General features: G+C 45.2%; 1 protein-coding gene across 6 annotated transcripts in view; it reads left to right on the top strand.

Moving 5' to 3' along the window:
* Positions 1–26,995, top strand: part of fab1 (fab1 kinase) — a 248,905-nt gene that overhangs the window by 116,618 nt on the left and 105,292 nt on the right. For all 6 annotated transcript variants that reach the window (XM_068382042.1, XM_068382041.1, XM_068382038.1 and 3 more), the window contains 3 exons: positions 14,602–15,781; positions 15,922–16,105; positions 16,868–17,114. In XM_068382042.1, the coding sequence (XP_068238143.1) occupies positions 14,602–15,781; positions 15,922–16,105; positions 16,868–17,114 (1,611 nt within the window). The remainder of the gene's footprint in view (positions 1–14,601; positions 15,782–15,921; positions 16,106–16,867; positions 17,115–26,995) is intronic.

Raw genomic sequence — 26,995 nt, 5'->3', positions numbered from 1 at the left:
CCTGAGTAGAGGGATATACTCACATGAATCGTTGACGGTTTCTGACGCTAGTTTAAGAACATCATTGAGAAACCAGGAAATCGGGCTAGGACGAGAAGATGGTCTCAGTCTGGCACAGGCTCTTGGGATCGAAGCTAGCAATGAATCTGTTAGATCTATATTAAAGCCGATTAGAAAAATCTTCTTCAAGGCAGACTTGATGGTAGTAATAGTGTTAGCTGCTAAGCCCGACTCAAACAAGGTTCTGAAAAATGTTACCGTTAGGTTTAGTGTCATAAAGTCAGTACTAGAATCTTTCAAAAACTTAGCTAGTTTTTTGACCGCTGAGTCATATTGACGAAGAGTGGTGTCTCTCTTGTCAGATTCTAAAAATAAAGTATTCTGGGGGTCTATGTTAGCCCCTTTGTGTGCCGCAAACTTCATGAAGTCCATAAAGTTAGGGTGGTCTGAATGTTTGAGGAAGCGAACACAGTGCACGTTTGTACTATCTGGGTCAAAGTCGGGTTGGGAATCTGGTGAGGGTGGAGATTCAGCTCCAGTAAAAGAGGAAACCAATTGCTCTTGGGCCAATTGGGGGCCACCAGGGCTACTTGACCTTTGAAGGTTCGAAGTTTGTCCAGCACTTTCATCAGTAGGTTCACCGGTGGGAAAAGGTAAATCCTTTCCCAGGCGTTCCAGTCGAGAGACATGGCATCCGTGGCGTAAGCCCGAGGGTCCAGGTTGGGGGCCACATAACATTGCAGCTTGTGGTTGGATTCCGTCGCGAAGAGGTCTACCTGGAGATCCGGCACTTGGAAGAGGATCCATTGAAAGGATTTGCGATCTAGTGACCATTCTGACTCCAACGGTACCGTCCTGGAGAGTGCGTCTGCCACAACGTTCCGAACTCCAGCCAGATGGACGGCGGATAGGTGCCATTGGTTTGAGGCCGCCAGGGAGAAGATTGCCACCATCACGTGATTGATGGGACCTGACTTGGAGCCCCCTCTGTTTAGACAACGGACTATGACTTCGTTGTCGAGGACTATCCTCAGATGTTGTTTCTTGGCCGGGGAAAGACGTTTCAAGGTTAGTAAGACAGCCATGGCCTCCAGGACGTTTATGTGAAATTGCTGGAACATTGTGGACCAAAGGCCCTGAACTTTCCTGTGTTGGGAGTAGCCTCCCCAACCTGATAGGGAGGCATCCGTGTGGATGACTATCCTTGGAGGGGGGTACTGCAACGGAACCGACTTTGATAGGCTCTTGGCGGTTGTCCATGGGAGAAGCCTCTTCCGAAGAATGGGAGGAAGGCGTGTCTTCTTGTCCCGACGTTTGGTGTTCGCTCTGGAGCGCCAAACTCGGTTGATGTCTTTCAGTTTCGCTTTCAGAAGGAGGTCTGTCACTGAAGCGAATTGTAGGGACCCTAGAATCCTCTCCTGGTTCCTTCTGGAAGTTACCTTTTCCCCGAGAAAGCGTTTGGTATTTTTCGCAATCTCTATCCTCTTGGACCTGGGGAGACATAGTGTGAGAACGTAGGTCCCACCGTAATCCCAGCCACTGAAATTTGGTCTTTGGTGTCAGACGAGACTTTCCGAAGTTTATCTGGAATCCCAGAAACTGAAGATATTGGATCACCTTGTTTGTTGCCTTGAGACAATCCTCGACGTTGTCTGACCAGATTAGCCAATCGTCCAGGTATGCGACGACTTGGATTCCGTGGGATCGGAGTTCCTGAATGACCGATTCCGCCAGTTTCGTGAAGATTCTGGGCGCGATGTTGAGCCCGAAAGGCATCACTTTGAACGTGTAAGCCTTGTCGTCCAGTCTGAATCCTAGGAATGGGCGGAAGTGTCTCGCTATTGGAACGTGATAGTAAGCATCGGTAAGATCGATGGAGGTGGTGACGGCCCCACGGGGAAGCAAGGTCCGCACCTGCGAGACGGTAAGCATGTGAAACCTGTCGCATTGAATGGACAAGTTTAGTCGAGACAGATCGAGGATGACCCTTCGGCTGTCGGAGTCTTTCTTCGGAACGCTGAATAAGCGACCTTGAAACTTCAGATATTTCGTTTCCTTGATCGCGTTCTTGCGAAGAAGATCTTGGGTAAACAAAAGTAGGTCCGGTGTCGAGGGTTGATGGAATCTGTTCGGTGGAGGAGGCCCTTCTATCCAACTCCACCCCAGGCCCTTGGAGACTATGCTGAAGGCCCAAGGACTGAATTTCCAGCGACTCCGGAACACATAAAGTCTCCCTCCTACCTGAAGACCGTCAGTAGTTGGAGGTTTTACCGCCTCGGCCACCACGTGACCCTTTTCCACGGGAGAAATATCTCCCTTTGCTTCTGTTCTGAAAAGAACCCCTCGAACCGGGGCCCCTGCCTCGTTGGTATCCTTGGGAGGAAAACCGGGACTCATAGACCGGGTTATAAACAGGAGAGGTAAACGAGTTCGAGGCCACTTGGTTTTCAGGGACGAGGACATACTTCACTTGGGGCTGAGACTTGGAGGTGGAGGGTTGGATGCCCTGAGAGACCGGGGCCGACTGGACTACTTGAATAGGTTGGCGGAATTGGGTAGAGCTATAAGGGCGTAGCCTCTTTCTGCCCCGGGAGTGAATGCTCGATTGTTCGAACTTCCGTTTGGGAGTGAGACCCCAACGGACTTTGAGGCTCTGGTTCACTCTGGCAGCTTCGCTCAATACCGAGTTGACCATGTCCTCCGGGAAAAGGTCCGGACCCCAAGCAGAGGCTTTAATGAGCTTATTTGGCTCATGGCGGATAGTGGCCTCAGATAAGACATGCTTACGGCAACGTCTTTTGGCCACCAAGAAGTCGTAGCAATCTGCTAACAAAGATTGCAGGGTGGCTTTAGTCATAACTTTAAAAGAGTGTTCCTCGTCATAAGTAAGAGAAAACATCTCCGCCATAGTCGAGATGTTGAGGCTCCGGCTAAACCTAGACCGGGACTCGAACTCGAGTCGGATTAAGGTTTCAGGTAGTCTTGGGAGGCGTTCACTGAATTGCGTCGATGCACAGTCCGCGGATAGCTTACCAGAAGTGAATGTCGATTGAATGTTAAGCCAACATTCATTATCTGATGGGAACAGCAGAGATGTAGGATCTGTCTCCCGGAGTTGTGGCAAAGGCTTATCTTCGGTCACTGCCTGAAGGGCTAATTCAACCATTTTGGTGACGCAAGGAGTGGGGGTCTGTTCGTCCTCAAGAAACATGGTGTAAGTACTCTTGTGGGGGGTCAGCATGGTGTTTGTACAACCCCACTCATTTAAGGTTCGAACCCAAACAGACTGAGCCTGTTCCTTCGGAAAGATAACGGTCTCTTTAGGGACCTTATCTAGTCGGACAAGAGCCTCTTCCGTAAGCCGGGCGAAGCCGGGGAAAGGAAATTGAAGACCGGGAGGGAAGAACTCAAAATCTTCAATGGGCCTGGTCCCAAAACCCTCGATGGTCAACATTCCGTCCGTGAAAGGACAGTGGAGCGCCATTTTCCACGGGTTGTTCTTCGTGAAGGGTGGAAGTTTTGAGGCGTCCGGGATGAGGAACTGCTGTTGTTGAGGCAGTCCACTTTCCAGGGTATCTAGTCTTCTGGTGACGGCAGAAAGTATAGAACTAATCTGCTCTGTAACGACCCTCGACAACATATTTGTGAGGGCCTCCGGGTCGAGGTTGGTTGTGGTAATTAAGGGGGATGACTGCACTCCCGGGTCCTGAGACATAGGGGCAGTGCTAGTCGAGTCACTAGGAGCTCCGGGGAGGGGAGCCTTCTTGAGCTTCGATGATCCAGGTAGTGTAGGATTCTGACGAGTCCTCACTAAAGGTCTTTTCTGAGATTTGACCTTGGCAGGAACCGAGAGCGATCTCGGGGAGGATTCGTGGTTCCCTTCAAAACCAAGAAAGGAAGAATTATTAGAAGTTGAAGAAAAAGAGGGGCTAAGAAGAGAGGTCTTAGCGCCAGACCCACCTGCCTCACTTACAACCTTACCTGTGTCTGGTTCGTCAAAAACCATGGGCTCTATGTCTAAGGTCAGAGCCGTAACATTGTCTTCAATGGGGTCCGGGTCGTCAGGGATGTCTGTATCCTGGACGAGATTGAGTTCTACGGTTTCCGCAATGTCAGCAATTATAGGAGCCGCCACTTGCCTAGGCACTGCTGCCGAAGATTTTGCGTTCGGGTAGATAAGTCTACAATAATCTTCTGAGAGGACGTAGGGCTTCCTGGCCTTTACGTTACGGGCGAAGCCGCCTACCCACAATTTCAAAGTGGCTCTTGCTGAAGTTTTAACCGCCTGGGAACTCTGAAAGGACAGGGATAAGGTTAGCAAACCCGAGGGACAAAATGATAAATGAACCCGAAGATTCATAACAGAAGTCAATGATTATCTATCATATTGATGTCGCCCAGTGAAGGGAAGCAAACACAAAAATGACTGAAAGAGGCTCACCGAATCTGAAGCGAGGGTGGAGATAAGGTCATAACAGATAAGGCAGTTGTCAGGGTGCCATACCACAATATCGTCCATCTGGATCCCACAGTCCGCGTGGGACCGACAGACAGCATGTCCGCAAGGTTGGTGAAGGACGGCCGCGCAGGCTGTCATCCGGCAACGGACCACCTGTAAAAGGAATAGTCCATGAGCATCTACTAGTTTCTCTATAAGGGGTCCTGGAGGGTCCGGGACCTGCCAGTTAATAAAATAAATGTATAGCCTTAGACTAAACATGCAGAGAACTGAGACTATTCCAATAGCAATCCGGCAGAGCCGGGTATGAAAAAGGATGCAAAAAACAGTGATGAATATATAATCATAACTAGTTCCTGGGCCCCAGGGGCCGGGGAACAGGGTTGGTAAGTAAACTTAAAGTAAACTTAAAGTAACTTAAAGTAAACTTAAAGTACCCAAGATACATCCTTAAAGTACATAAATAGAAAGCGCCAATTATGATCTAAAACTAATGTCTGTAATGAATAGGGCTCCCGGAGGGAGGATATTAATCAAAACCGTGTCAGTGTCAACCGATCTTGTAGTCAAGAGCCCGGCGGCTCCGATGTCTGATGACGGGAGGGTATGACGGGAGGGTACAACGGGAGAGCGCGGGGGGAGCCAGTGGAACCCCCCTACCATACCGGAGGTACCGGGACAAAGGTAATGATTCATGTAGAATATAATATAATATGGGATATAATAAGTCCTATACGGACGATAATAGCATGAGGTACCGTAGGTGAGGCCACTCCTAATATAAGTGCTCATTCTAACAACCGTAGCTAAAAGCAAGGTTACACCAAGGTGCAGTTATACCGACTAATCACGTGTGATAGTCCCCGGTGGTCCCGGCCTTCCCCCTCCCCGACCGATGGCAACGGGAGGGGGGAGACGAAACCGCCCGGTATGAATGAATGAGACTAAGTCATACCCCGTTGGTATACTCAGTCCTCAATATGTCGGAACGTTGATGGAAGACTGAGGTACAAGCATACTTGACCCGTAAATCATAGCCAACAACCATCGAGTGAGAGGAAGGGTGTACACTGAAGGGGGGGGGGATGGAATAGCCTCCCCAACTTGTTGGGGGGGGTAATGGTACCGGGAAATCGCCAGTGCGCAGTGGTAGACAGGGCTACCAACTGGAGATCCCCTCAATCATGACATGAAAATCCCAAAAATATGATCATAACGGAGTAAGCAATAAATATAATATCAATGCACAAATACATAAAAATAATTAATGAATTAAAAGCGAAATCACGTAAGTAAGGTTAGGCATGCAGATAAAATATGGCGAGAGAGGGACTCGGGCGAGTGGTAAGGGAGGAGCATGACGCCATCAGCAGATGGAAAGCAGGGGTACCAACCTAGTTACTGAAGCGGTAGATCGAACAGTAAAAACAACAAAATACGCGAGAGTCCCACTCGAACCAAACTTAAAACTAGGTGGAGCGTAATAAAACAAAAGGTTTTACTAATAATAAGTGAGATGGTCGAAATTAAAGCTCCTAGAACTAGCGAAACAATCTCAATGGTGACGCTATCCACCAACATGCACGAATGCAGGCATACCAACATAACCTACTCCTGATGAAACGCTAACACCGATAACATAGGATAACATAAAATAAATGCTATATGAAAGCATAAAATCGGTGTACTAAATGAATATAAGGAAAAAACTCCTAAAGGATCGAACGAATATAAAAGACGGACGAACTAACGAGACAAAGGGCAGAGGCGAAAGTAAGAACGGGGACGCCGCTCATATAAAACACTTCTCAATAATAAAAACAAAGATTACACTGCCCAATCTCGTTAAAAACTCATGGATAAGGTACTTAACTTCGATGGGGTATCTTGGGAATCGGCCATCGAGAGAAAGTTGATGATAAATCCAATGAAACACACGAGAATAAAAAACTTGGACTTATATGAAACAGGTGCTTGAAAGGAGTGATGGGCAAGCGTGGGTTGAGTTAGTAGTACTGGTCTGCGAGGCAGGGGAGGTTGAACAGCACCTCACTATTGGGGGATTTCGAAGAGGAGAAGTCTAAATGGTACGAGACCTCTGGTATTTCGCCCCAGTCTATACCGACACCATTAGGTGAGCGAGCTAGTTCAACCTAGCATTCCTTTACATTTTTTCTCTGGTAATATTAGCAGTTATATTCCTTTGAAATGGTGCTTAAGGAGCATTTCACTGCGCGGCACAGGGATTGAGCCCAGAAAAACTAATCTAAGCCTTTTGATGACTTAAGATTTTGTGAAGCATCTGTTGCTTCTATTGCTGATGAAACTTTATGGGGGATGGCCAGTAAGCCAATATACAAGGTTATAGGGAGAAAACGCAAAATCCTTACAAAATTTGAGGAGCTAAGTATGGTAACGGAGAATTTGTACACAAAATATTTTGTCAAAATTCCTCTTACTTTCATAGTTATGGGATAATTAGTAAAAGTAACTCAATATGCCAAAAATGGTTATCCATACAAAATGTAGTTTTTCTGTTATCATCAGTTTTGATAATTTTTACATTTTGATATCAAACAAATTGGGAGTAGTGGCATCTGTAGACAATCGTAGTGTCTTGAAAACAGACGTGCTTAGTCACTTCACTTCATTGTGAGCTGAAACCTTGGGGGTAGAGAGTACATGTTTGTAATTTTCTCTTATGTTCCCTTTATTTTACATTTCTTTCTTTTGGCAAGAATTCCATAATGCCAAAGAGAAAAAAAAACAATAGACATCTCATTAACATACAGAAGCTAATTTGCTCTAATACTCTCATAATACTAGTGATCTTAACAGAATTAGTGAAGGGGAGAGAGAATATAGGAAAAGGCATTGAGGAACCAGAATCCTAAAGAAGCAAGATATTGGGTAAAGGGATCTTCATTGATAGCCATCATAGTTTTTGTTAATACCCAAAAGGGAATATAAAATTCATAATAATCGGGATTTATTGATAATGTATTTGTAAAAGTAATAAGAAACACTGAATGGCTGTATCTCAAAACTACTTATTGACCTTCAAATTCTGTTCTCCCTTTCTTTCAAAGCTATGACATTTAAATTTGGTATATAACTTGGAAAGACATTATAGTACAATCAAATGAACCTTTTTTTTTTTTTTTTTTCATTTTTTGTTACTGTTCTTCCTCCTTTTTTCTTACTTTTTTCCTCAGATTTATAAATTATTTTTTTCTGTAATGAAAAAAACTCATATACTGTATAACAAAAAGGCTTGTAAAAAAGATAACTCATTTAGTGAGAGGTCTACAGTATGGCAGGTCTATATATCAGAAGACTAAAATTACTGCCAAATTTATTCTCAAACAGTTTCTGTAACGCTTACAACGCTTCCAGAAAGGTAAAATCACATATGGTAGTAATCACAGGTCTTAAATTATCAAGGGAGGAGATAAAATTTGAAATCTTATTGTCGGGGTGAATCATATTGGCTTCACAAAACCCAAGGGCAGAGGCAAAAAATCATATGCTGATTGGAGATGTCTGAAGTCACCTTATTAAGTGGTATGAATGTCAGTCCTGTCCTTAAAAACAGCATTGGCTGGCCGTCCATCATAAAAAGTAATGTAAATTTAGATCATTCTGATAGAGTAGGCAGTCTGTTCAGTCAAATGCACTCAGTTTTAATAAAGATTTATAATTCTTTTACAATTTTCAATGGTTCTGATGTGTCAACGATTTTAGGAGTAGATTTTGATCAAGGTACCAGCCTATCTACCATTACAGTAAATATTAGTTTCTTTGTCCAAGATCATTATGATGACATTTTTTCATGTTGAATGGTATGAATCCTAGCACTAATATGAATTCTATTAAACAAGATAACTCGGTTCCCTCTTTTCTTTTGTCTCAGTTAGTTCATGTTGATGAAATTGTACTGGCATATCCTATTATGAAGAGACCTGGTACTCCCATTATTCTAGACAGTGTTAATTGAACACACATTTCTGTTGCTTCTGCAGACTAGTAATGTATGTACAGACAAAGGAAATGGTTTTAGTATGTGCAGTGGCAAATTTTACCTTTGTTCTTTACATCACGTTGGAGAGACTCATGATTCGATTATATTGGGTTCAAAGTATCGAGACTGTCAGACCAAGAGACTGATTTTCTGAAGTCTTTAGTCCGAGTTTTGTTTATAAGGATGTGGAGGGTAGCCAGTGAATATTGCTTAAAGGCAAACCATTTATTTTTATTGATGAGGATTCATCCATGTCTATTCAAAATTGATATTAAGTGGACATAGTAGCAAGAGCTATAGTCAATCACTTTTTTCATATTCACCTCAGTAGAAGGGAAAGGGAGAAGAATAATGACTTAAATATGTCCAACCCTCCAGTTGATGACATACTTTCAACATGACTTATTTTAGTGGTAACAAAACTTTATTTAATGATTTTTTAAGTTTAATAACTGTGTGATAATTTTTATTGGTTTATCACCTCTCCATTTTTTTTTTTATTTATAGGTAAAGTTCATGGAAATAAACTGGGTTTTAAAACAGATCTTTTCTATACTTTCCTCCAAAGAGATATTTTCCCTTCCTCCTTTCCACTGTGATTAAAGGTTGTTAGTTTGCGCACAAGAACCTCTCGTTACAGGGAAGATGGATGCATTGTAGCTCTCCCACAGAGAGGTGTTAAATGGCAACAACATCATAGAGTTTATTATTATTTATTGATAAATCATGAAGTTGGTATTTGTAATTAATAGAATTTTCTCTTTGAACGTAAGTATGAAAATGGTAGTTTAGTTTTAAAATGGTGTTTCTGTACAGAATGATTATGTAAACATGTAAATGCAGGCCTGTACATAATCAGTACAGTAATTACATATCACCTAAAGGTGAATATTTTAAAGTTTAGTCATTTTTTCTCAAAGCTTATAGAAATTTGGTTGGTATTTGTTGTTGATATTAGGTAGTTTAATGAGACAACAGAGTTGAAAGGAAATTTGATCTCTTGAATATATATTGTTAAACTTTTGACAAGTAGAGCAAATCTCACTTTGACTGCGGTCTCAGCTATATACAGTACACATGTACATTGCGGAGTCCCTAATTTGGCTTATTAAACTTCTTTGTTAGTTGTTTCAGTGTTTGTGATCTTGTTTTCTGGATGGCTACCCCTAGGGCAGACATGCAGCTTTGCCCTGGTAAGGCTGGCCATTGCTATGATCTGTATTTGAGCAAGTTGCGTGAAGATCCCCATCAACTTTTTCTTATTTTGTTTGGGGCATGTCTCCAGATTTGTCTAATTATTATTATTATTATTATTATTATTATTATTATTTGCTAAGCTGTGACCCTAGTTGAAAAAGCAGGATGATATAAGCCAAGAGCTCCAATAGAGAAAATAGCCCAGTGAGGAACTGAAGTAAGGAAATAAACAAATTACAAGAGAAGTAATTAACAATTAGAATAAAATATTTTAAAAAGAGTAACATTAAGATAATTTTTTTCAAATATAAACTATAAAAACTTAAAAAAAAAAAAAAAAAAAAACGAAAGGAAAAGAAATTATAGAATAGTGTGCCAAAGCGTACCCTCAAGCAAGAGAGAACTATCCCAAGACAGTGGAAGGCCATGGTACAGAGGCTATGGCACTACCCAAGACTAGAGAATAATGGTTTGATTTTGGAGTGTCCTTCTCTTAGAAAGGCTGCTTACCATAGCTATAGTCTGTCTTCTACCTTTACCAAGAGGAAAGTAGCCACTGCACAATTACAATGCAGTAGTTAACCCCTTGAGCGAAGAAGAATTGTATGGTAATCTGTGTTATCAAGTTTATGAGGACAGGAGAATATGTAAAGAATAGGCCAGACTATATGGTGTATGTGTAGGCAAAAGGAAAATTAACCATAACCAGAGAGGAGGATCTAATGTAGTACTGTCTGGCTAGTCAAAGGATCCAATAACTCCAGCGGTAGTATCTCAACCGATGACTGGTTCCCTGGCTAACCTACTACCTAAGACAGAAGAAATACATGGATCTTATTCTCTCTGGCTCAATGGCAGTGTCTTTCCTGGCAAACCAGTGGGCTAACTGAGTCCTCGAGAGAAGGGTTGCAGTGGCCACCCATTTCACCAGCCTGATTCAGAATTTACTCTAAAGAACTGGTGTGTCAGTGATGGTCTTCTTGCAAAAGGACATTGAGGCCACTGTCGAGAAGTGGAGGAAAGGAGAGTCACAGCTCCCTAATCCACCCAGCAGCGACTTAATGGGGCCCAAGTTTATCAAATACGATCACTACCTGGGCTTCAAGTTGACCAGTAGTAAGCACTGAGGAAGCCAACAGTGACCTGCCAATCAAGATCTGCTACACCAGTTCCTTCCACCTCAAAGAAAGGAGAAAACAATGTAACTCCCTTGAATTCCAACCCAGCTATGACATGAGGGGAGGTGAAGTTAGGAATGGAGGAAGGAGACGCTGAAGTTGGCAATTCCCTCTTCCAGCAGCCCTGTGTTAGGGAAGATGCTTGCCAAGCCATTGGGTCATGTGGCAGCAACATGGAGCAGAAAATTGGGGGGTAAAAATTTTTCAAGACAGATACCAGCTGTTTCTTGTGGAGAAGTCGACTCGGTGATGGAGACCAGTCATAAATATCTCAACACTGAACAATTTTGTTCTACAAACTCATTTCTAGATGGAATTGGCAATCACTCTTCATGCAGCCATCTGAAAGAAACACTTTATGCTTTCTGTGGACCTGAAGAACATATATTTTGAAATACCAATCCAACAGAAAGTATCTCCGCTAGGTGTTGTCTACCAGTTAAAGGCTATGTGCTTCAGACTGTTCACCACTTCCCAGGTGTTCGCGAGTGTTAACCCTTATCTTGGCTTTTCCCCACTCAAATGTGATTCATCTTTTTAGGCAGTTGCTCCAGGATTGAGATAAGTTTAGTTTCCTTTTGCCATGGTCTGGGGATCGCAATCAATAGGTAGTTGTCAAGTCTCGCACAACAGACTAAGGTAGAACAACCATTAATGACCGATCAACTTCCAGATCTTCTGTGCCAATGTCTTTCTTGTATAACTTTAATTATTGGAGAAGCTAGTGCCCCACAGGTGCCGCCACCAGAGATTGCTGATGTAGTATCTGAAGCATCACTAGTCATCGGCCACCAATCCTCCCCACCTGTTGATTCCAATGAAACAGGGGCGAGGTATGATTTGGAGTTGTCGCTAAACGACGAAAACCTTGTCAAGGGAATTCCACTGGACCTCTCCCTCCAGAGATGGTGCTGATCACAGACCTGTCCAAGGAGAGGTGTGGCGTGCGCGTAAGGAACCTGACCGCCTTTGAATTTGGGTTCAAAGAAGAAAACTGTCTGCCTATCCCATTGGAGAGGTGAGCAGGAGTTCTATCTCTGCACTTTCCAACAAAGTTTTATTGGGCAATCTGTAGCATTGATAAGCAACAACACTACTGCAGTAGCTTATGTCAACAGGTAAGGAGGAACTATATTGCAGTCCTTGTACTAGTTGGCCAAGCAGGCACACATTTGAGCATTTGGCAGCACAGTAGAGCTATCAGTGAAGTTCTTTACAAGCAAGATGAATGCACACTCTTATTCACTAGGGACAGGAGATAGGAGCCGAGTTGTCTCCTGTTCGTGGGGGAAAGGCTTCTTGCCCTTTGGGGTTTCTCATTGATAATTGGTTTGCCATCAGATTGAACAAGAAGCTTCCAGTGTTTTGTTCTCCCGTCCTAGACTTGTCGGCAGCGATGGAGGCTGCCTTCCAACATCCAGGAGTAACATGGATGCTTATGCCTTTCCACTGTTCAACATATGTCAGATTTATTGATGCTTCTCATCATAGTACTGAGCAATCTGCCCTGATGGCCCAATCTTGTCAGCCCCATGTGCAGAGATATCACTGCACAGGGGCATCCTTGTCACCACAGGTGGTGACTATTTAGTCTATTCTGAGGGAAAGGATTTTTGTGAGGCATTGCACTGGATATTTCTGGATATCTGTTAGTATCCTCTGCAACTGTCTACCAGGGAAAGTTAGTCTTAGTTCATGATTGGTGTTGAAGACCTGATACTTCTCTGATCGGAGCCTCTCTGCAATTGAGAGCTGACTTCCTAGTCTTCCTTCACTGAGGAAAGCTCATTTTGGTCTCAGAGGTGAAAGGCTATTGCTCAGCCTTGGGTCAGGTTTTTAGACTGAAGGGCTTGGTGAACCTCTCCTCTTTGTGGGAGTAGTCTGTGCTCATGAGGAGCTTCGAGCAATCTTGCCCTTCTAGAGAACTAGCATCATTGGAATGGGACATCTTGAGAGTTCTCAGGTTTCTCTAGCAGTATCTATACAAATCAGAGGTGTGTGTCAGATAGAGATCCGGCAAAGAGCGAGGGCGAGTTGCATGGCATCTCTTATGCTACAAGTCATTCTGAGAGATGGTAAAATGTTTCTTTCCCTTTGCATTTGTCCTGGAGTTTGTGGTCAAGACCTAGAACCCTGCAGTATATTTTACTCACAAGTCTCTGGATACTTTTACCCTTGGACATATGAAAAGCTTCACGTCTGATAGTGGTAAGAATATCTGGCTGTTTTTCCTTCTTCCTTTAACTTGGGGGGAGTAGAAGTCATGCCGTAAGGTTCTGGACCGGATGCTAGATGTAGGTGAGCTACCCAAATAAGTAAATTCATTACTTATTGGTTTACATTGAAGTATTTCTTTTATCCTCATATTCAAGGGAAAGAATAGATGGATTGCTTACCTTGTTAAAATTTCAACAGCAGTTACAGCTTTGCTGAAGTCATACACCTGTTAAGGGGCCCGGCCGGCTAATGTCGATTTTCATGGAGAGGACTCTGGTAACCCTACCAGTTAATAGGTTGACTTAGGACATCTACAAACTGCTTATGATTTTCGCATCTGACCTTCGGTTGTGTGACGCCAGTGTGATTTATCCGGAAAGTAAGGTTTTTTTTTTTGTTCCAATACATCCTTCAGTGATTAATATTGAGACCTGGGATTACTACCATGAACAGACCTGATGTAAACCTTCAAAATAACCATTCTTATTTTTTCTGAAGTAATTTTTTTTATGTGAATTTTTTTTTTTTTTATAAAAAATAACCATATAAATTAAGGGGAAAAAAATAAATTGGAAAAAGAATGGTTAATTTATTCCGTAAACTCTCTCTAACTTAAAATACCAAATTTCAATACTATAGCTTTAAAATTAAGAGAAATTTAGGAATTTGAGGGTCAATAAGTATAGTTTTGAGATACGGGTATTCAAAATTTTCCTTTGTATTTTTACAAAGACAATGTTAATATATTATGATTATATATTCCTTATTGGGTACAAATAACACAAAACTGTTACTTATCATAACTTTATCATTAATGAAGATCCCTTTGCTCGATATCTTGCTTCTTTAGGCTCCTGGTCCCTCTCCTTCCTCAGCAACTCTCTCTCTCTCGCCTTCACTAACTCGGCTAATATTGCCGAGAATATAATTTTCTAAACTCTTAACAAAGCTAATTTTCTTCTTCATCATTGAAATAAGATTTCTTGCTAGATTTTCCTCCTTGACATGATGAAATTCTTGCCAAAACAAAGAAAGGCTGATGCAAATGTCAAAAGTCAAAAACGTATGGCTGCTCTACATAAGGTTTGTGCTCATACTGAGGGCTGTAAAGCTTGTAACATCCCGATTAGTGACTCGTAGTATCTCTTAAAGATGCCATTGCTCAATATTAGTTTGTTTTAAAATGTTAGTTATTAAAATTTATGATAGCAGAAGAAATACATAATTTATACAGATCACTATTTTTGGCATATTGAGATACTTTTACTAATTTCACTGTAACTATGAAAGCAAGGGGAATTTTACCGAGATATATCTTATACGCATTCTCCATTGCCATACAGAGCTCAATGAATTTTTCAGGATTTTGTCTTTGGTCGTATAATTCCCCCCCCCCCCCCCCCCCCCCCCCGGCTGACCCCTCAAATGTCTCAGGTTTGTATAGTTAGGAAAAATACAAATTATGATAAAATTTGTAATTTTTTAGTCAATGTTTTGTATCTCTTTTGACCATTTTATTGTACTCACAGGCACATGGAATCACTTTGGTAATGAATGTGAAGCCCTCAGTAATGGAGCGCGTTGCAAGATGTACACAAGCTGAATTGGTGTCTTCCATAGATGCCCAGTTAAAGAAACCAGTTTTAGGGTTGTGCCACAGCTTTTACGTGAGGTCCTACCCTATGCCCGGAAAGGACAAGACCAAAACGCTGATGTTCTTTGATGGCTGTGCTACCCACCTTGGCTGTACTGTCATTCTTCGTGGTGCAACCAATTCTGAACTAAAGCGAGTCAAGAGAATAATGTATTTTATGATATATGCCACTTACAACTGGAAGCTGGAAAGATCCTTTTTGATGGATGAATATGCATTTATACCTCCTCTTCCATCAGAAAGTTTTGATCTTGAAGATCAGGTTTTTGTCGATGCACAAAGTCCTGAAGAGGAAAGTGTTCCAAAGGAAATAAAAGATATTGTGGACAACACAGTCACTGCAGAAGACATTGAGGATTTGTCAGTCAGTTCAGCAGCTGACCAGCCTAGTAGAGGTAAAGCAACCAAACAGGGTGGCTTAGTCAGAGACACAACTAATTCTTCAATGGAATCTACAACATCCACACCAGGACCATCAGATAAAACCAAACTGTCACAGACTATCAACGATTTTAGTGACCCTTTACATTCATATCTCAACTCTGGTACGTCACCCCAGGAGCCTCCCAAAGAATTATTAGCAGCCAAGCTTCAGCTTACTGAGCTGCCATATTCTAATACATTCCGAAAAGCCCTAGATGACACAATATTATCCTGCTCGCCTTACCTTAAGTATAGTGTTCCTTATTTAGAGTCTGATGCGAGCAGGAATTGCTTACTTCGCAGGTTTTTCCAAAAAGTCCTTTATTTCTCAGTACAATTAGAAAAAGAAAAACTTGTAAGACGACCACGATTTTCAGAAATGGATGCAAAAGATACTAACAAAGATGAAAATCAGAATGTCCGTGTCAAACCTGCACATAAGTTCATGAACCTCAAAGTAACTGAAGAAGCAAAAACCTCTGTTATCCAAAATATCCTGGCAGATTTTCGAGCTCGTGGTGGTCAAATGGAATTGGTATGTAGATGTAAAAATAAGAACCACAGAGATTGTTCGCTAGAAAGAAACGAGCTTTCCCATCACGTCATTATCGAAGGATTACCTGATTCTTCTGGTTAGTTCCCTTGCTTGCTTATGAAGTTTGATTTATCATTAGTTTGAGATGCAATTTGTTTTATAAACTGTTCATTGATACATTTTATATATGAGAGGGGGTTGTTGGGTTCCAAATTATTCTTAAATTTTATTTTGCAGGATTTACAAATGGGGCAAATAAAAATGCTCTGTATGATCACTGGAATGGACCAGGTGGGCTGATGCTTACCTCTGAGGGAAGAGTGGACTCTCTCCATCCTTTTAATCATCAGCGATTGTCGGTTCTCTTTTCAAGTTTCACAGACGTAACTGACCCTCCTCCAGATTTTTGTGTTAATCCCTGGTGAGATGTGTTTTATACTTTAAAAGTATTTCTTAAAAGATTTTTGCCACTTAAATTTTTTTTAATGATTTATTATAAATTAATGTAAGTTTGTGCTAAAACTGGAGTACACAATTGTTTTGAAATTTTTGTTTTTCCTTGAAAAACAAAATTAAAAGTTTTCTTACATACCCTTTACTTGTAGCAGTCTAACTGGAAGGACATTTGGTGAAAAAAAATATTTCAGTCCTTGCAAAAGAACACAGTAATTTATATGTGCAGATAAGATTGGAGAAGATTCATCCCTTAGTTAAGAGATAGCAATAGAGATGAAGATAAGATCAAGCCAGGAGATTAAATATTGATTAGAATTTTGTATCAATTAAATATTGGCACATAATATGAGTGCATGTCTTGTAGAAGAAAATATATATACCCAGTTGAAGCAAGGTTTCTTCTGCAATAAGCATAGTTTTCAATTACTTCGGCATTTTGGCATCACATTTACTATTTCAATACATATTGTTTTTCCGAGACCTTTTAGATTTTTCAGAAGCACAAATTTTCTCAAGGAAATTTCTACATTCATTACAAATTATATGATTTCCACTATTTAAGATAACTAATCTAATCTGGGTTATTGTGGAGATTTATGTTATGAATATGGATTGTATTTTGATATTAGAGCTTAATTACTGAATGGTAACTGTGTTGATTTATCAAAAAAACTGCACCAAATTTACTTTTATCATTTCTCTCAGTGGAATTGTTATTATTCAACAGGGTGCTAACTATGGACTTCTATGGAAGAAATGATATTCCCCTGGGTGCCTTCCTTGAGCGCTACTGCTTTAGCCAGACTTATATGTGTCCGTCCACAGAGTGCTCCAAAGGTTTGGTCAATCACATTCGCAAGTTTGTGCACGATACTGGATGTGTTGATGTGTTGTTGAGGTGCTTGGACACTGTTCTGGATGACTCAAATGCTGGTACCATTCTGATGTGGAGCTGGTGCAAGAACTGTAGACAGGTGAGCAAATCTGTGGTTCATTATACTTCATAGTCTAAGACAGTAAAGGAAAGACCACAAAGCTCAAATCTGTGGTTTAGCTTTCTTCAGAGCCCAAGACAGTAAAGGAAATACCGGAAAGTTGCTGGAGTTTCTGTGAGCATTTTCCCTAGTTAGGGGGACGTATTGGCAACAGATGATGCTGATCATTTTGATCTTTTCTTTACATCTGGACTAAAGAAAAACAAATTTTGGTATGAATTGTTAATCATAATTGCTAAATAATAAATAAGTAAATGATTCTTAGAATGCATAATTTAAAAAAGAAACAATACCTACAGTAGTTTAATACTACCAAAAGCTTTAATTTCAGAAATAATTAATACATCCGTAGAGGTTTTCAGTGAATTTTAGTTAGGCTCTTTATCAATGTATGGCTCTAATCTGAGAAGTAACGTGCATGGGTATTTTTGTTAAAGAGCTTTCCAGTCTTCCCTTTACTGTCTTTGATTCATAGTTGAACAGTTATGGAATAGTTGGAAAAAACAAACTTGGTTTGTTCCGTCACTAGATACAAATCCTTTCACCCTTCATTTGGGAATATACTTTTGGCAAAGCTGGAAGACTAGTCATAAGACTTTTAGTAAGGTGTAACTACCCACAGCTAGTTTGCCTGGGGGTTGTACCAGGTATCTGCTGACATACACACCAGTGTTGTCTCATCACTTTTGCTTTTGGCTTGGTTGAGAATGGACGTTCGTTTCTACCGCTCATACTGACTGGTCATTCATTTTTTCTTTGCTTTCTCTCTTCAGATTGTGAGTGTTTCTTCCTGGTGATCATGCGGACTAGTTCTGGACTTGAGGGGTGAAAGTGCGGTACATAATATCTCCGATCGATACTCATTCTCTGTGCCTGACCTGCCGAGGATGACTTTGTACCCAGGATAACACTTGTAATGAGTGTAGGAAGTGGTCATCCTCCCAGTGGGAGAGGTTTAGTAGGAAACCAAAGAAGTCAAAGGGATTCTTCTCTTTTGGAGTCATCCTCGAAATTGAAGAAACCTCGACTTCCTACTTCTTCTCCTTAATTACTGCCCGAAGCTCCTCGATCGATCTCCCAAGGGACCGGTCGAGGAGGAGCAATGACCCTTTAAGCTCTGGACAACCCTCAGATTTGAAGGACACCGCCGCTTCCCCCAGTGAAGTGGCACCGCCCTTCTCCACACGGGAGTCTTGTCTGTTGACGATCTTTTGCAGTTGCAGCCTTCCTTAAGTATTGCTGGTCTCCCATTGAAGGAAGGTCTGTTTGAACTGTTGCAGTGGGGAGTGGAGAAAAAGTTGTCTGGCTTCCTCAGAGGTTGACCTTGATCCTCCTCCTAGAGGCTCCGAAGTTTCGTACTGGAGGATTCTCTATAGTTCGTACCCATCGCAGTCTACTCAGCTTGATGTTTTTCACCCGCTACAGTTCTAGCTCAACATCCCAACAATGATGCTCCCCCTTGTTCTGAGTTCGCTCAACTGGCGGAGGGGCCCAAAGTCTGAGGCCTATTCCTGTCACTCTTGAAGTACAGGTTTCCCATTCGCCAGTTAGGTCCTCCCTGGAGTGGTCTCTGCCACGTGTGACTATGAGAAGGCGTCTAGTTTCAACCATGCCTTTCTCAAGTCCCACGCAGTGTGGCTCATCGGAGCATAAAGATGTTGCTGACCCTTCGTGAGTTCGACGCATCCATCATCCTGTAATAAAAGTAATACTTGGTGATAATTTCCAACCTTTATTCAACACATTAGCAAACTACCATATCTGTAACAGAAAGAAAGACAACAATGAATGACAACATAAATGCACATTTGTTCCAACATGGAGTACTTACCTCGAACTACTTTCTTAGGAGTATCTGGGATCTCCTCCCATCTGACCAGAATTTTGTGTAGTTTACCCTATTCCCGTTCTCTATGCGGGGTAATCTCTGGCGGAGTGATACACGCCCAGAGATGACCCGGGGTCAGAGAGCATGCTTTCTCAGGTCTCGCTCCTCGGTAAATTTCTGGTCGCGTCGGCGTTAACACACCGACGCAATCTCTCTAACCCAGTGCGACCCCTTGTGTCCCCGATCCCTTTGTGTCCCACATAGTCCCTTGTGTGCTTCCCTTCCTTTCCCTCTGTGTTCCTGTGTCTCGCGGTATATTGCTAGTGCGTTATGGAGCAGCCCCGTCGTTGCCCTGGGCCTATGGCTGGCAAATCGTGTGGCGCTTTTCTCTCAAAACTCTAAGTTGACCTGCACTCCTTGTGTTCGTCGTGTAGGGGCAGTGTGTTCCCCTACAGCCACGTGTCCGGAGTGCGAGTCCTGGAACGAAGTGCAGTGGGTGCGTTACGGCATGAAAAAGAAGAAAGCCCCTCGACGGTCTCCGAGGAAGACCAACGTCTCTTCGTCTCTCGTTTCGCCCGGCGTCCCGTCGGATAGAGCTTCTCTACCTTCTCCCCTACCCAGAATAGGGGTCGAGGTAAGTCTGTTGTGGGGAAGCAGCCGGTGGCCCTTCCCCAGGAGTCTGAATTACCAGACAGTGGTATTGTCTTTTCTGTCCAGGCAAGTGGGGTCCCTGAGGGAGGGGCGGGTGTGTTTTCGGGGGACGGGGCCCTGGACAAAGTAGGCCCTGTATCTTCAGACGATCCTATGTGGGGAAAGACGGCAGCAGTTTCTTCTTCCACCTCTTGGGCGGGCTTTTCAGGTGCGTCAGCAGCCAAAGGTGACACCGAGAAGGACGACTCGCCGCCATCAGACGCCCTCGTGTGGGGGCCTCCCAAGACGCCCTTCAGATCACCCCACAGAATGGAAGAGGAGTTTGAGGCCTGGTTCCCCAACGAGGAGCTCCCCGCTCCCCTCCAACACCGTCAGCGTCGTTCCCTGTGGATTTTATGGAGCCTGCGTCATCGGCCGGGCCCCATGCAGAACCGACAACGACACGTGTACTTTCGGACCCTCTAACGAGACCCTACAGATCCTCGGCTTCCTCGTTTGAGACCTACTCTTACTCGTCAGATGAAGGAGCCCCGAGAGACCATAGAAGGCGACGGGATAGGTCTCGCAGGAGACGATCATGTTCGCGCTCTACTTCAAGACCCCGCCACGTGGATAGACATTCAAGGTCCCCCAGGAGGAAGTTCAGAAGTCTTTCGCCGGAGGAAGAATGGGTGCGGGTTTCCATCCCACATAGCCAACTCCTGGGGGCGGCAGCCGTCGCGGGCACCTCGGGATGGCTCGCTAGACCCCGATCACCTGTAGGATTCATCGACGGGAGCAGATTTGACCGACGGAGGAGTTAGTCGCATCAGACGTCGAGGGACAGGCATAGGTCCGTGAAGGTTCCGACGCCACCCGCCCAGCGGGGAGAGTCTCCCCTTCGGTCTCGCAGCCGCGTCCCTCTTTCAAGATCTCCAAGGAGACATCCAGAACGAGAGAGGTTCTTTTCTTCGACGGGTAAGCCCGCGGACCCTTGGTCCACCAGAAGAAGGGAGAAATCAAGGACGGAGACCTCCGTCCCAGCGGCGATGCCCATCCTACGGCCTGAAAGCGAGGGAATTGGACCACTCCAAGAGGATGCCACCTCCTGGTACGGCTCCCCCCGTCAGAGGTCCGTCGTCACGAGAACTATGACCCCCCGTGGACAAGAGAGAGGAGGGGCAAGAAGGCTCTCCAGCGGAGGTTTCCGCATCTTTCCGCATACTGTAGAGTCATAGGCCTCATCCGACGACACCATAGGCTGGATGAACCGGAGCCCTTGTCTGACGAGTTCTGGCTCTCGAGCCTCAACAGGATGGTGGATGCCCCCGTTCAACTTAATCCCTCACTAGCGCTCCCGGTAGCTAGAGACGTGAAGCTGGGATTGGCACATGTGAGCAAGGTAGTGGCCAACCATGCGGAGGCCCCCAAGAACCAGAGCGCCTCTAGGCTTCTCCAGGGCCTAAAGACTCAGTTGCGGTTCTACCTCCTGGAAGGCCACCGCGCGGGACCCTGCGCAGTAGAACCAGCAGTCGCCATCTTGGGACAAGGCGCAGCAGAAGAGGGGCCGACCACAGCCCCGGTTTGTTTCTTGCCAGCGGAGACCGCCATGATGGAGGGGCTGTCCAGGCACCTGGTGCATGTGTCATCCTGGCTGGATTGGTGGGCCGCCACGCTGGTAGCGTTCCAATCCTCGTACGACCTAGCGGTTCCAGAAAACCACGCCCTACTGAAAGAGCTAATTAGCTCGGGAGGTAAGGCCCTGAAGTTCCTGTCCTATCAGTCAATTACGCAAACCGCTAACTGGATACTAAGGAAAAGGGACACTGTACTCAGCAAACTGGTAAGGTGGCTCCCCGACAGAGAGGCTAGGTCCCTGAGGAGTCTTCCACTGTGGGGCGAGACTGTCTTCCCCCTCAAGGAAGTAGAAGAAGTGATGGAGAGGGTGAGAAAGTTAAAGGATGTGGGGGAACTGAGACCACCTCCAGCAAGAAGATCCAACCATAGAAGATCTCCTTCGGACGTCCCTCTTCCTCCTCGCGCCTCACCCAACCAGCCCAGGAGAGACGCTCCTACTACGTCCTGGCAGCAGCCTTCTCAGCCCTCCCGTAGGGGATATGCAACCACGCAGTCAACATTTAGGCCCTCCTACTCGGCCTCCAGAAGAGGGCGTTCGGGCCGTGCTTCCCGAAGGAGATAGGGAGGGAAGCCCCCTACTCCTGCCAAAGCCTCAGGTGGGGGGATGCCTCAAAAATTCTTGGCCAGCATGGCGGGACCACGGGTCGGATCCGTGGACCGTGACGATCCTGAAGGAAGGACACAGGTTGCCCTTCCTGACGGAACCCCCATCTCTGATACCAGATCTACAGGCGGAATGGTTGGCACCGAAAGACCCCCTGAGAAGGACAGCCCTGCAAGAAGAAGTCTCTGCTATGCTAGCGAAAGGGGCAATGGAGCCAGTCAAGAACCCAGGGCCAGGTTCTACAGTAGACACTTCCTGGTGGAGAAAGCGATAGGGGGATGGACACCAGTCATAGACCTCTCAACCCTCAACAAGTTCGTGTGCAAAACCGACTTCAAGATGGACACTCCGAAGTCAGTCCTAGCGGCCTTGAGGGAAGGAGACTTCATGATGTCGATAGACCTCAAGGACGCATACTGTACTTCCAGATCCCTGTCCACCCCTCCAGTAGGAAGTATCTAAGGGTGAAATGCGGTACCCAAACGTTGCAGTTCAAGACCCTCTGCTTCGGTCTATCCACAGCCTCTCAGGTCTTCACGAGGATCTTCGCGACAGTCTCGGCCTGGGCACACGAACAGGGTATCCACCTGATTCGATACCTGGACGACTGGTTGTTGCTTTCAGACTCACAGGAAGTACTGAGGGGGCAAGGCGCAAAGCTCCTGCAGTTCTGCAACGTCCTGGGTATCACCATCAACCGGGAGAAGTCCCAATTGATACCCTCCACCAGGATGACCTACCTCGGGATGGTCCTGGACTCCCGGTTGGCGAAAGCATTCCCTTCCGCAGAGAGACTAGACAACCTGAACCAGATCCTACGGCCCTTTCTGTCGGGTCAGCCCAGGAGGGTCAAGGACTGGCAGAGACTGATAGGTCACCTCGTGTCATTGGAGAAGCTAATCCCTCAGGGGAGACTCGAGCTCAGGGGAGTTCAGTAGAACCTGAAAGAAGCCTGGGACCAGAGAGACTCCCCTCGCAAATTAGTTCCAGTGACCACGAAAACGAAGGAGGTCCTCGAGTGGTGGATCGACACTTCGAACACCCTCAAGGGGATGCCCTTCGCGGCCGACCCTCCGGAGATGCTCCTCTTCACGGACACCTCCAAGGAGGGTTGGGGTGCTCACCTCCTCGACAGTACAGCGAGAGGAAGGTGGGGACCCGAGGAGAAAAACCTGCACATCAATGTACTGGAAATGATGACATACAGAGGGCGTGTCTGGAGTTCGTCCAGAAGCTCCAGGGAAACACTGTGGCGTTGATGTGCGACAACGGCACCGTAGTAGCATACATAAAGAAGCAAGGAGGACTAAAATCAAAGGAATTGTGCAGCCTCACGTTGGAATTTCTGGAATGGGCCGAAAGGGAGCAGATCAAGATCTCGGCCAGGTTCATTCCAGGGAAAAGGAACGTCCTAGCCGACGGCCTCAGCAGAGTGGGTCAGGTGGTGGGGTCCGAGTGGTCCCTCCACCCAGAAGTGGCCAAGTCTCTGATCCAGAAGTGGGGTTTGCCGGTAATAGACCTCTTTGCCACGAGACTAAACGCACAGCTCCCCGTGTTTTGTTCTCCTGTGCCAGACCCGGGAACAACGTTCGAGGACGCCTTCCAGCATCCCTGGGACAACCTCGATGTGTACGCCTTCCCTCCCTTCGGAATGCTCAGACAAGTTCTCAACAGGGTGAGGAGAGCGAGCAACCTGTGGATGGCTTTGGTAGCGCCCTGGTGGCCGGAGAGAGAGTGGTTCGCAGAGCTAAAGGAACTGGCGCGCCTTCGATCTTGGCCCCTTCTGGACAGGTCAGACCTGCTCCGGCAACCACACTTTCAAAGGTTCCACGAGAACCCTCGGTCCCTCTGCCTTCACCCGTGGAGGTTATCGAGCATCTCCTGAGGAAGGAAGGCTATTCGGCGAAGACGTCAACGAGGATGTCGGGTTACCTGAGACTATCTTATCTTCGGCCGCTGTGTACCAGGCAAAATGGACTACCTTCACGAAGTGGTGCGCCACTAAGAATGTCAAGCTGTTGAGAGCCTCAGTCCCGGAGATAGCCGACTTCTTAGTCTATTTCAGGGACGGACGAGGAAATCCATGTCCATCCCAGCCATTAAAGGAGTTAGAGCAGCCCTAGGTCAAGTCTTCCTCCTGAAGGGCATCGACCTAGGTTCCTCCAGACACATCTCAATGCTCATCAAGAGCTTTGAGCAATCATGCCCTCCGCAAGCGGTTAGAGTGCCCCAGTGGGACGTAGCTAGGGTCCTGAAGATGCTGTCAGAGCCTCCCTTCAAACCCCTAAAGGACATCCTAGACAAAGAACTCGCCCTCAAGATAGTTTTCCTGTTGGCACTAGCTTCGGCAAAATGAGTAGGGGAACTTCATGGACTTTTATACGAGGTGTCACACTCGAAGGGTTGGCGTGAAGCTACCTTCAAGTTCGTTCCATCCTTCGTGGCCAAGACCCAGAACCCAGCAGTCTGGGACCCCAAGTTTGAAGGCTTCTCGGTGCCGGCAATCCCACATTCAGACAAACCCAAGGACTTGCGGCTGTGCCCTGTCAGAGCAGTACGGAAGTACTTGGAGAGGACGGCCAGGCTGAGGCCTGAAGTCAAGAAACGTGTTTCTTCAGGATTGGTGAAGAAACCGGTATCCAAGAACACGATCTCCTGGTTACGGCAAGTGATCAGGAGAGCCTACAGTAGTGTAGGAATTCCTATTCCAGGTAAACCCAGGCCCCATGACATCAGAGGACTGAGTACCTCTCTGGCCTTTGAGAAGAACATGGCAGTCGGCCAAATCCTGAGGGCTGGTACTTGGACCAATCAGTCAACCTTCACAGTTCACTACTTGAAGAAATGCTCGAGAAGGTCCTTGGACGGGTTCTCCCTCGGTCCCGTCATTTTCATGATGATTGTGTTGAATAAATTTTAATGAAAGTAATACTTGGTGATAATTTCCAAACTACCATATCTGCAACTGAAAGAAAGACAACAATGAATAACAACATAAATGCACATGTTAACACAAGCACATAACTTATGATAATCATTCTATAAAACATTAACATAGGAAGAACAAAACTATAAACAAAAAAATATAAAAAAATACTCAAACATTGACAGTAAGAAACAGCTAAGACCAAAGGATATTATCACCACTCCATCTCGGCCAGTTCCCACCTTGGAATCTCCCAGGAGCTCTCGTCACACTCCCAAGGGAGTCCTGACAAGCGACACAGCGGTATCTCCCTCCTTGAGTGTGCTCACGACACAGTGGTATCTCCTTTCTGTGAGCGTGCTTGCGCCCAGAGGCGCCTTGCTAATTGTTCCGTACCTGGAATACAAACCACGCTATTTATTAGGGGTTATACTTTCAGCGGACCTGAAATGACGAGCCGTTAAAATTTAGTGATGGTTAACTACCCACACCGCTAGTTAGCAGGAGGTAGGGGAGGGGGGTAGCTTGCTACCACTCCCATTCACACACCTGTGATTTACCTCACTTTACTTTTGGCTCGGATTGAGAGCGGTTGTTTCCGCTCTCCCTCCTCGCCTATTCTGGACTGCCATTAATTTTTGTCTTTTAACTTACTTTTTCTTATACATGTGACGACCTCTCCCTCTCTGGTCCATCGGTCTTCCCCGTCAGCATATAACCATTAACTCGGCCGCCGCAGGGGAATCATCATCACCTGGACCCTTTTCATTCAACTATTGTCTTCACCTTTTCCCTTTTCCTATGGGAAATGTGGATTGCTGAGCGAAGGGAATGTGGCCTCTCAGAGATTGACTACTGTCTTTCTCTTCTTAAGGTCATTCACCTTTCAACAACAGTGTACTATTGGGAAGAGCTTTCCCGTTCACGGGTTAGGTTGCGCTTCCGATTGTTTCTCAATTATTTTTAGTGAAATTATAATTGTAATTTTAACTTTTCAGCTTTTCTCCGTGGGGAAAATTTCCCTTCGGAGGATCAGTGGTTCTCACTATTAGTGAATAGTCTTAGCTGATTTAAATAATTGCAATTCTGTTTTCATTACAGTTACTCCGCTCCACCCTTCTCCCGTGGATGTCGTCTGGGGAAGGAAGGGCGCAATACTTATTTTTATTTTGTTCCCTCGGGGTTCCTCTTTGGAGTTCCTTCTTAAGAAATTTTTTTGTTAAATAATTAATTTAATTTTTCCAAGTTAACCATGCTGTTTTCGTTGTTCGACTAAGAGTACCGACGAAGCAAAGCTGTTCTGTTCATGCCTGGGGAATCTGCTGTCACTGCCGTCCCTCAGAGGACGTCATCATGGGCGTCATCCCTTCTCTTAGAAGTACTCCCGTGACATAACCAGCACTTCAAATCATCTTAGAACACTAACCAGGAGGTTTGCCTCCAGGGGTTGGACAACTTCCCTTCGGAGGGAAAGTTTCCTTCCCAGGTGTGAGCTTGTTTCTCCCTTCCAAGAGAGAACTTCCCACATCTTAATAAATTCATTGTGTCAGACTGCTGTTGCTGCCCTCGCCCAGACTTCTCTCCCCCCTTGCCGAGTCTCTCTTCCTTTAGGGGCGAAGCACAGTCTTGGCAAGTCGCTTCTATGAAGTGTTTACCTCTCGTTCGCGAGAGACGCCACTCATAGAGACTCCTCTTCGGAGGATCGCTACTGTTGAAGGTCGGCTTGCAGATCCACCAGTCCTCACGGGTGTCATCATGGGTGTCATAAAGTCTCTTCTACGAAGTGTTCACCTCTCTCGTTCGCGAAAGGGGCCTCTCATAGAAACACCTCTTCGGAGGATATCACTGCTCATCAGTTCCTGATCATTCTACCAGCAGACCTACCAGCGTAACCTTACACTGCAACTTAGTTCGTGGATTTCAGTCCTGGACTCTTCTATGGACCTTTCACGGTTGCCATCAGTGGATGTTCGCCCTTCCAAAGGGCACGTCCCAGTTCCTGATCGTCCTACCAGCTGACCTGCTGATCTACCAACGCAACCTTATGCCGATGGTAGTCCTTTGGACTTCGGGCCTGGACTCTTCCGTGGACCTTTTACGGTCTCCATCATGGATGTTTGCCCTTCCAAAGGGCTCATCCCAGTCGTCCTGCCAGTTGACCTGCCGACCTACCAGCGCTACTTTACACTACAGTTAGTCCTTGGACTTCGGTACTGGACTCTTCTGAGGATCAC

The sequence above is a fragment of the Palaemon carinicauda genome, chromosome 10 (genome assembly GCF_036898095.1).
Source record: "Palaemon carinicauda isolate YSFRI2023 chromosome 10, ASM3689809v2, whole genome shotgun sequence".
Lineage (NCBI taxonomy): Eukaryota > Metazoa > Arthropoda > Malacostraca > Decapoda > Palaemonidae > Palaemon > Palaemon carinicauda.
Note: the sequence above shows the minus strand (reverse complement) of the source record. Positions and strands in the feature narration are given on the sequence as shown.